Source organism: Ziziphus jujuba, chromosome 10, assembly GCF_031755915.1.
Source record: "Ziziphus jujuba cultivar Dongzao chromosome 10, ASM3175591v1".
Classification (NCBI taxonomy): Eukaryota; Viridiplantae; Streptophyta; class Magnoliopsida; order Rosales; family Rhamnaceae; genus Ziziphus; species Ziziphus jujuba.
Window position 1 is genome coordinate 23,115,025 of NC_083388.1, and position 10,229 is coordinate 23,125,253.

The 10,229-nt window shown below is 35.8% G+C and overlaps 1 protein-coding gene across 2 annotated transcripts; it reads right to left on the reverse strand.

Moving 5' to 3' along the window:
* Positions 1 to 2,076: 2,076 nt before the first annotated feature.
* LOC107412090 (protein HASTY 1) lies at positions 2,077 to 10,142 on the reverse strand. Of its 2 annotated transcripts, XM_048468393.2 has the most exons (22): positions 9,822 to 10,142; positions 8,807 to 8,908; positions 7,988 to 8,131; positions 7,823 to 7,900; positions 7,670 to 7,739; positions 7,448 to 7,518; positions 7,212 to 7,375; positions 7,039 to 7,110; positions 6,685 to 6,922; positions 6,453 to 6,515; positions 6,067 to 6,348; positions 5,868 to 5,981; positions 5,613 to 5,739; positions 5,352 to 5,521; positions 5,157 to 5,258; positions 4,574 to 4,677; positions 4,190 to 4,484; positions 3,815 to 4,059; positions 3,173 to 3,676; positions 2,771 to 3,065; positions 2,468 to 2,651; positions 2,077 to 2,348 (listed from the first exon to the last, which is right to left on the reverse strand). In XM_048468393.2, exons 1-22 carry the CDS (start codon positions 9,939 to 9,941, stop codon positions 2,269 to 2,271), a joined length of 3,624 nt encoding a protein of 1,207 aa, XP_048324350.2. In that variant the 5' UTR covers positions 9,942 to 10,142; the 3' UTR covers positions 2,077 to 2,268. The 2 variants fall into 2 exon arrangements, with proteins under 2 accessions (XP_048324350.2, XP_048324351.2); XM_048468394.2 differs by lacking the exons at positions 7,988 to 8,131; positions 8,807 to 8,908; positions 9,822 to 10,142 and having other exon boundaries at positions 7,212 to 7,391; positions 7,823 to 7,906.
* Positions 10,143 to 10,229: the final 87 nt, after the last annotated feature.

Below are 10,229 nucleotides of genomic sequence, written 5' to 3' on the forward strand. Positions count from 1 at the left end.
TATGGTAGTAAACTAGGTCCTCATGTGGTCTACTTGTTTGCATACACATCTATTTGGCTGTCTGCAACTCCGGCTCCTTAAATCCTTTTAAGTAAAGAATGCCTTGAGAAACAAGAATGAATTGTAATTATTTCAATATTCATTCATCCAAGTGCTGACGTATGCCTGATTAAGCTTTCAAATTCACCTTTATAATTATAATAACTCTCTCTCTCTCTCTCTCTCTCTCTCATTTTATTTCATTTTTTCTGGTATTTTGTTCGGTATATTGACGATATAAAAAAGGTTTTACATGAACTGTTTTTAGAAGGTCAATGAACTGACTATGTATGCAAGATAATGTTATCATAGTTCGGCTACAAGTTTGACTGTTTTCTTTGCTGGTATGGTAGTTTCTTGTTCAAACATGGAGGGTCATCAAATTAATACACAGAAACAGAGCATATCTGCTACTACTTCGAATTGAAACGGGAGTTTCTTAAGGGTGCCTTGAGAAGGTCCTATTCTCTTCAGGAATTGGATAGCGATAACAGAATATATTTTTGGCCCCATTCATGCTTCCCTGATGAATTTTTTTGCTTGCTTAGACTACTAATATTTCATTCGTTAATGTTGGAGTACACTGAAATGTTTGTCGGTATAGATGTTCTGGTGGTGGTGTTTAGCAATAGTTGTTTGATGGGGGTATTAGTTATTGTACGAGATGCTAGTGATGGAAGATTTTATTTTACGGTGTATAGGTTATTGTTTGTAGGGTTTTTTCTACAATATCTACCTTAGATTCTTGTTAGTTGGTAGCCCAAGCTATGTTATGATGACAGGAATATTGGTTATGGGTTGTGGAATTGAGGATGTTCAGATTATTAGCAGTATTGGTAAAATCCTACAGTTCTAAGTGGAAATTGGAAAATAATTTGTTACCAGTTCTCTTAATATAATTTCTAAATTTGACATCTAGAAGTTTTTAATCAGTACTCCATATTTGTGGTAAGATCTTGTCTTTTCTAATAAGGAACTGGAACTAGTTTATCTCCAAATTGCTTCGCATATTATTCAGTATTCAGGAGTTGCAAATTAAAATTCAAGAGTACAATTCATTTTCTTCCTCAGAAACCTGTTATAAGTTGTTTTAGTTTGAAAAGAGGGTGATTGCTTCAATTATTTACTTAGTGGATAAACTGCCAATGTTCACATAATAACATCCCTTGCAGTTACAAAGTGCTATGTTTTTAATCATAATACATGTAAGTGCTGCAGAATCTATTGATGTTCTTGACAGCTGGGTGAGGGAATTGTTTGCTAGTTACAGGAAAGGACCCCAGGTAAATCTGGAGTTCAAAGTGGAAGCTCCCTTTTGGAAATCTGGAACTTTACAGGCTAGAGGCTGTCAAAATTGTCCATATCCTTAAGACTTTAACGTGGTCGTTGCCATGTCTTAGTCAAAGCTATCTGAAGAAAGTTAGACGATTTTAAGTACATATGGACGATCCGAATGATTCTTATATTTTGATATCTCGAATGTCTGCAAATGGGTGTAAATTGTCATAGAGGTTGTTGAAACTTGGATCAACAGATCCTCTTCTTGTAGGTTCGAAAGAAAAAAACGCTTGAAAACTTGGCGTCCCTTTTGTCACATTCCTTTGATGGCTGCTTTTTCCAGATCGTTCTGTGTGTCAAACTCTTCTTTCTCTTGATATCATCGCTTTTGCATTTCTTATACATGGGACGCTTTTTTTTATCGCATTTTCTTGCTATCAGTTCTTTCAAACGGTTTAGATGGGTACATGTTGTTGGCTAGTGATTAATTCTGAACAGAAAGTTGTGACTTTTAAAGGGCCAAGGAAGTTTGCATTCCTTTCTCAAATCTAGAGTATGGCAAACATCCCTATCAGCTCTGTTGAGGATGAAGGTATACACGGTTCATCTATGGGTTATATCCTTGAAATGCCTATACACCTCAAAAACTCCAATGAAAAACCGAAAAAGATAAGGGGTGCAGATGAATTTCCTAAAACGTGAGTGATGATTTTGCAGTTAATGAAATTAACCCCAATTATAAATTGTCAAAATCAAAACTTAAACCAAAACCAAAAACCTAACACTATCATTATCATTATCCTTTAAGCTATTATTGGAGTTTGTAAAGGACAAAAAAATAATAATAATAAAATAAATATACAAGATGTAGTTTCTATTGTTTGGTTAAGAAGCATATTTTTGTGATACTCATTCCTGTACAAAAAAAAAAAGAAAAAAAGGACAAACCCATCATAATATTGCTGCCAGTCCTACCGCTTCACTCTCATCCACTCTGGTTTCTGTAGAGTTGACCATGCTGCGAGGTCTCACTGAGTGGGATTACAACATATTGCATTATTAGTTAATATATACGTGTGTGCAAAAAATACTATTTTTACGGGAAGCCGTGAGAAAAAACAAAATGCATGAGTGGGGTTTGAGTGCTTACTTGATACATTGGTAATTACATTTACACTTTTCTGAGCGGCAAGTGCTTTTAACTTGTTTCCGGTAGCTAATAAGAGCAAGCTTTTCATATGTTGTTTTTGTTCTTTAGGACTAGATGTCTTTGTCAAAGCTTCTTCAAAAGCAAGCAAATCTTGAGGTGTGATGGAAGGAAGCGAGAGCAAAACCTGGGACATACCAAGAGGAACCACCCTTACATTAATAATTCCCAAGGAAATTCTTGAAGGCAGTGAAATCCACTAATAATGTGCCAACATATCCAGAAGTATGGGGGTCCATTACTAACCTTCCTTGGAGCTGAATCTCTATCACAGAGATATATGAATATTTCACGACAGAGACCAACCAGATCAGCACTAATAATTGCATTTGACTCGAGGGCTAAACCTTGAATAATTGCTGAAAACAGATCCTTGGAAACAAATTCTTGGAGTTCGACACTTCTTGTTGATATGGCTAGAACAACCAAAGTAGCACAAAAGGAAGAAACTTTGGTGACTGCTTCACCATCTGTCCATGTGAAAGCTCCTAAACATATATGCAATGCTGGAAGGGCCAAATTTTTGTGCTTCAATATGAAACTGAAAGAAGCATGGTTAAGACAAGTAAAACAAAAGTAAACAGCGACGAGCAATAATATCTTGAATCGACAGAAATATCTGCTTAGCAGTAAGTGCGAAATACATACCCAACCATGGAGTTTGAAGTGAATGCATCCAACTCTTTGAGTGAAGACGTATCCACGCGGCTGATATGTCCAGAGCTCTCCAAGGTAGGAAGTCTGGTATTTAGCTGTGGTGAAGCTATAACAGAGAGAAGTGAGCAAACCTCCCGAGTTAAATCTCTAAGTAACTTCTCCTCCATTACTTCCACTTTTAAGTCTGATCCAGCAAGAATTCCATGGGCATCTGGAACCTTTGCTCTACCTTCATGTAGAAGACTGGACCAGGAGCAGCTAAGAACCTGCTGAGAGTGTAGAAATAATGGGTGCAAAAGCTTTTCTAGCCAAACCTCCCACATATCTGAAGGGCAATTTTTAACCAAAGGAATCAAAGCTGAATGAACAAGCTGCCTTATATGCCTGAACTCCATGGATTGTATATTCTCCATCAGGGCTAAAGCGACTGAATGAATATCCAAACATTTGAAAAGTGTATCCCCAATTGTTGTTGACAAGCCCAATACATTGTACCTAAAATTAAAATGATTAATTAACACTGGAATGATAGGAAGTGATGAGATCCACACTAAACTAGCTTAAAGGATAAAAAATTCCAGAGAAGAATTATATAATTTTGAAACAAAAGATTATAACGAAATGCATGCATACCCGCTATCTCTGATACCTTTCAGCCAATTCCGTATATCATTTTCATTTGGCTCTGTATAACCTTCCTTACTTATACTGATCTGATATCCCTCGGCGGATATTGATGCACCCTTTGACAATTTGGGGTTTCCTTCCCCAAGAAGACTGAACCTCTCAACATCACTCATGGTCATAGCGGCTTTTACCTCTACAGGTAGTGATTGAGAAACAGATGGAGACCAAAGGGAGTGTACCACACGAAGCAGCTGCGCATAAATGAAGTTGAGTAAAAATAGTAACCTTTTCACAAAGAAAAGATGACCATAAATGTACCATATCTAAGAAGAAACATAGAGGTAAATTAACATGGCAAATTAGTAGGACCAACATTCATACTTTCAGAAGAGGTGGCAGCATCCATGATAAATGAGATGCCATAGGATGCAAGAAAGTAGAACTTGCTGCCAAGTTGTTTTGTAAATTCGGTTGGGCTTTTCTTGTTCCACTTCTCTTGAGTGCCTTCTCAAAGAAAGTCACAGTATGGAAAATTGACCACATCATTGGTGTCTCAAAGCAAAGCCGAACTATACCTAGTGGTTCAGACAAATAATTATTTTGCCAATCAAGCTGAGTCCACTGTTGGCTCAAAGGTTCTAATAACCAGGCCAAAACCTCTTGCTGTTGCTGAATCCTGCATCATGTTTAAACCTTTCTATATAAGTCGGATGCATGAGGATATTATATTATCCCACAAAAAGAACATGAAAAAGCAAATATTACCCTGCAGCAGAAGCCATGACAAGAAATGCTTCACCTAGAAGATTATGTTCACCACGAAGTAAACGACCTTCTCTTTGCAAATACGCCATGGTATCTGCTATACCCTACATATGAAACCACATGATAAAGTGAATAAAAAGAAAAATATCTGTATGATTAAGTTTTTAAGTTATTAATTGTTATATGACATTAAACAAAAAGTTATATTTACCTAATTGTTATTGTAATTTCTCATGGTTTATCATACAAGAAATCCTATATAAACGCAATCAGTAAAACATAAAAATTCAACAATATATTTCTTCCTCCACAATATGAAGGCACTATCTTAACATTAAAGGTCAACTCCATACATATATAAAGGTCAGGAACATTAGACATATTGCCAACTTTGACTTCTTTTCTCCAAGGTCTATCTACTTTTATTGAGTATCAGATGCAAATCAAGAATACTGATAAGTATTAGCATCTGATACAGATATAGTATCATTGCTCCTTAATGGAAAAAAACCTATGCTGCAAAAGTATAGGGATAAACATTAGGGATACGCAGAAAACGGGAAAAAAGAAAAAATCGCATCACCTTCATATGAGGCAGAACACTTTTATCAGCAGCTTTGGCAATACGAATAAAAGATGTACAAATTTGCAACCTTGCATGTCGTGCACTATTTGTAGAAGGATCCTGAAAAAGAAATAATATGCTTTAAACCGCATGCCCATTTAAATTCTGTTTAACGCAATGAAAATCAAAGTGATTAAATAACTGAAGAGACACCTTAACGACAAATGGAAGTGAGGTTAAAAGCTCAAATAATTTGTTGATAACACTGCCAACTGCATCTGGGAAAAACTTCAGAAAAGGACCAAATGCATCTAAGTAGTGCCCAAGTACTTCCACAAGGGCTGGCTCAGTCCATTTCAAAGAAAGAAGTTGCTGAAGCAACCCTTCAAAATAAATAAGCAATATCTTTAGGAGTAAAATATGTAAAAATCTAAGGCACTCAAAATATAGGTCGTAAAAGAAAGATGCTAAAACCTTCAAATATTCTGCATAGTGCGAGTTGAACTTCAGAACTACCACCAACGATTTCATTTGACCCATCAAAAACTGTGCTTACAACATTTTCTAAAGCCAATTGCATGCTATCCATCACAGCCAGCTCCTTCAAATCAGAAAAAAAATGCATGCAAATAATGAAATCATCATTTCTAATCTAAAAATTGAATGAGGCTGAAAGGCTGGCAAATCCAATAACAAAAGTTCAGATAGACAAAGTGTTTGCAACCGTACCTGAGCAGGCATGGAAGAAAGCAAGAGCGTTTTGATAATTGTATCAATTCTTTCAGAAACCTTAATACCAGCTATCAAGGGCTTGTATGAAGCAATAAACTTGATCAATTCTAACTGCATTTGCATCAAGCATTAGTGGGAGAAACCAGAAAAAAGGGCAGGCAGATTAATTATGATGCAAAAGCAGAAACTTATGTACCAATTTTGAACGATACTGGCCAAAATCACCCTTTCCCTCAAAATCTTCACTCCACAACTCCAATGACCCCATACTTATTCCAAGAGGAACTTTTTCTTTCTTGAGCATGCGCTGGAAAGATATATCCAGAATTGCAGTACACATATCATCATTTACAAAACTTAAGATAACTTTCTTTTCGTTATCAACCTGGACAGAACCAGAGCCCAAAGCTTTAACAACAGAACCATCCCCAGTTGAATGTACAACCTTCGGCTTTGACATTAAGTCTCTCATTAGTGCCTATAGAAGCAAAAAAACAATTGACACATTCAAATACGAGCAAGGTGCATTATAGATTCACCCATCAGAAATTGTAACAACACAAGTCAAAACTCTCCTCATACCAGCCAAAAGAGCAGGGATTGAAAATGAAGAGCTAGCTTAAAATGTTGAAAGAACCCCAACATCTGCAAAAGTAATAAAAGTGGTTACATATCAACGCTTATTTCATTATAACTTCGTTAAGTGTTTAGTTATACTGGTTCCCAAAATGAAATGCACATGTACATGTCTGAACTTATTCGCATATTTTTACAATATTATTTTAGAAAGGTGCCACTCTGATGCTCTAATTACCAGTTGAAAATAAAGAGGTAGTAAGGTGCTATCACCAGCAATACATTGCAAGTTTGAACTGCCCAAGAACACCATACTCTCACATATATATTCTGCAAACTCAATATCACTTTCATCGAGAGCCCCAGAACTAGAGCCAGATTTGTATAAGAATTCTTTGGAAAGGTTCATCAGGGTATGAAAGATATTTCTCATTGCAGAATCAAAATCAGGGGCAGATTCATCAAATGGTCTCTTCCTACAAGCCACAATTCAGAATAAAATAAATGCAGTGAAAATATCTTATCAGGAAAATACGTATGTCCTGACTATATAGGACAATGAAAAAATATTAAAAAAAATTATAATACCCACCTGGGAGAGACAAGTTTGAAAAATTCACAAGCATGAAGGCGGAAATCAGGGGAAGAAAGGAGAAAACTACACCTGTGAAGGAACAGAGAGGGGGCAATGAAGAATATGTACATCATTAACATCCATAGTTTCATCACATGTGGTGCCAAAAACTTCAAAGAAGGATGTCATACCCATGAATTATACCATATTTAGCAAGATCAGGTAATGGAGCCCATTCAGCATATGCATTAACAGCATTCAAAGTAGCTGTCACTGTAGCTGCATGTTGTTTTGCAAGGTCCAATTGTTGTTTGCCTGCTTCATTCACCGCACATCCGAAGTGCCTTTCTAGTAACTGCAAAATCAGGGCACTAAAATAATGCTACAATAAGCAACCTGTAACTCAAGGTGTAAAACTAAGGCATACCGTGTATAGTAAAGGCAAAATTTCAGGCAAAGATTGAGTAAGCCCACGCAGTAATAGTCTTCGTCGATCACCTAGATTGAACATAACAATCAGGATAGAAGGTCGGTATCAACTTAGGTAGAGAAGAAAAACCATCATTCAAACCAAGAACATAATACAAACAAACACACACATGCACACACACTAAGAGACAAAGTAGACCCTAAGGAAAATGTAATAGACCTTCCAAATCTTCATTGTGAACAGTTATATCTTCCGGAAGCCACCTCAGCATCATTGAAACCAACTCAGCCTATTTGGAAAAGAAAACATTGTAACTATCTCGTACAAACTTTTAAAGGAAATATCAGCCAGAACTAAGGAAAAATAATATACTTGTACAGGACCCTTCCCAGATAAGGAAACCAGAGATGGAAGCAGTTCGTGCCATAGGTGTACTTCTCTTCTTACAATCTGTAACACGGAACAACATAAAGTACTATAACAGAAACATGATTATAAGCAGATTAAACTGTAGTTTAAGGGATAATGTTATTAAACCTCAGCAACAAGGGCTGCTGTTTGACTTTTCAAGGCCCATTCCTCACAAGGATTTGCCATCTCAGACATCAAATCAAGAGCAACATTTGCAAAGTTCCTCCTCTCTATGGAGCTTAATTCCTCCCACCGCAACCGAACCAAATGCTGCGGGTACACATATTTAGTGGCCATGCCACTCAATTACTACCAAAAGATAAATGGTTACAGAAATAGAAGCTAATAAGAGAGAAGGTTTAAACATAGGTAATTATATTATTTTGGTTACTAAATTGACACACAGAAACCTCCTGTTTTATAGTGGTTTGTCAGCGAGGGGTCTATTATTTAGTTGTTTTTTTTTTTTTTTTTTTTGGTTTTTTCAAATTCTTTATGGAGCTTCCACTCATTGCACATGTTAGTAAAGACATACATGGTTTTACATATTCACATATTAAATGTTCATACATACCTGTTCAAAAGACTTATTTCCAGTTTCAGAAGTTACTAAACTGCAAAATCAAATGGCAAATGCTTTTCCTTCCTTACATTAATAACCAACAAATATAATTATCTCCTAGACAACAGCAGAAACCATGAAACTACAGGGAAGAAATCACGTGTATATAATACTAAGTTTCCTTCATGAGTTACATCCAGGTCAGAAAATGGTTTGTGCTAGATAAGACATGGAATTTAAGTATAGCACGGCAGCATGAACTATTTTAACGTGGCATAAGTTATGAACAAAGTCATCAAATTAAATGGCAGCAATTATCATATCAATAAACCTAGTAGCTTTAAAAAAACACAAAAGTAAAGAGAAATTGGATGTGCACTAACCTGCAACATTTTAAAAGCATGCAACCGAATTTCAGAGGACCAGTCTTTTTTTACTAGAAGGAAAGATGTGTTTGCCAAAACTCGTATATCTCCAGCTTTGATCTGCTCGAATTGAGCATAAGATATGAAACACAAAATCAGCCACCGTGTTTCATCATAATCTTACAATTCATGTGCAAAAATGTTACAGAAGCTATTTTACTACAGGTTTTTAGCAACCAAAGAGAAACCACAAACCTCATCCAATTAATTCTTTGAACAAGCAAAGAAGCCTGGGAATACATAGAGCTTTATAACAGAAGAAACCATGCTATATATATACATATATATATATATATATATTGTTATATACTTTTCTTGAAGCTACCTTTCTGATGTGGTTTTTGCTTTTGAACAAAATCTCATGCAAGACGGCAACAACAAATCAATACCATTTACACATGCATAAAGGCCCAAAATATCCATGTACCATTGACACTCATTTAGAGAAACAATTTTGTAAACTATTGATGCCAAATGTATATGACTCTGGTGGTCAGCCACTACTCTCTTGATTACTTAACCGTATTAATAGTCACCTTCAGAATGCTTGTTTATGTTCTAAACAACACTAAAACAAGAAAAGATGAATTGCCAAAATTCATTATTTACCATCAAAATTGTGGAAGACTACTAATCTTTCATTACCCAAAACCCACGCCTCAATCAAAAGACTAAACAATCCCAACAACATATTCATTTATCTAAAACCTTACAAGAACATAAAAAGAAACCCAATTTACCATGTCCACAGAAATTTGCAACCAATTTAACAGTATATATAAATTACATATCTTAATTTCGAAACCCAAAGAAAACAAACAATCACCGATAACAGCTTTAGAAAACTCAATCAAAACCCTGAAAGGGCAATATAAGTTTCGAAATTTACAACTATTTTTGTTTTTAACAGATACGAGGTTGGTTATATTCAATATACAACTGAAAGAGTGGCTCAAAAATTAAGAGCGCGTACAGATTCAAGGTAAGAGACGGCGGCTTTGCGATCTTCGGGAGTGGTGCTAAAGTTCAGGGCTACGGCTATGGCTCTGGCCACATTGCTAGCCATGTTGTTGCTGCTACTGCTCTCTTCCATTGCCTCTGTAGTCTGAGCCTAGGGTTTCTTTTCCCTTCTCCTTCTTCAAGACTTTTCCGACAAATTGATAATCAAAGATTCAACCTTTATTTTTTTCTAAAACAGAGAGCAAATGGTGACAGAAAATAAAAAAGTGTTTTGGGTTTTATGGGGTTTTAATACGCCTTTTGGAGTTTTACACAAGAAACATGAAACTCCCTTGCTCCGGAAGCTTGTTTATATTTGGTATTATTATATTATTATTATTATTATTATTATTATTTTTATTTATTTTTTTTTTTTTTTAAG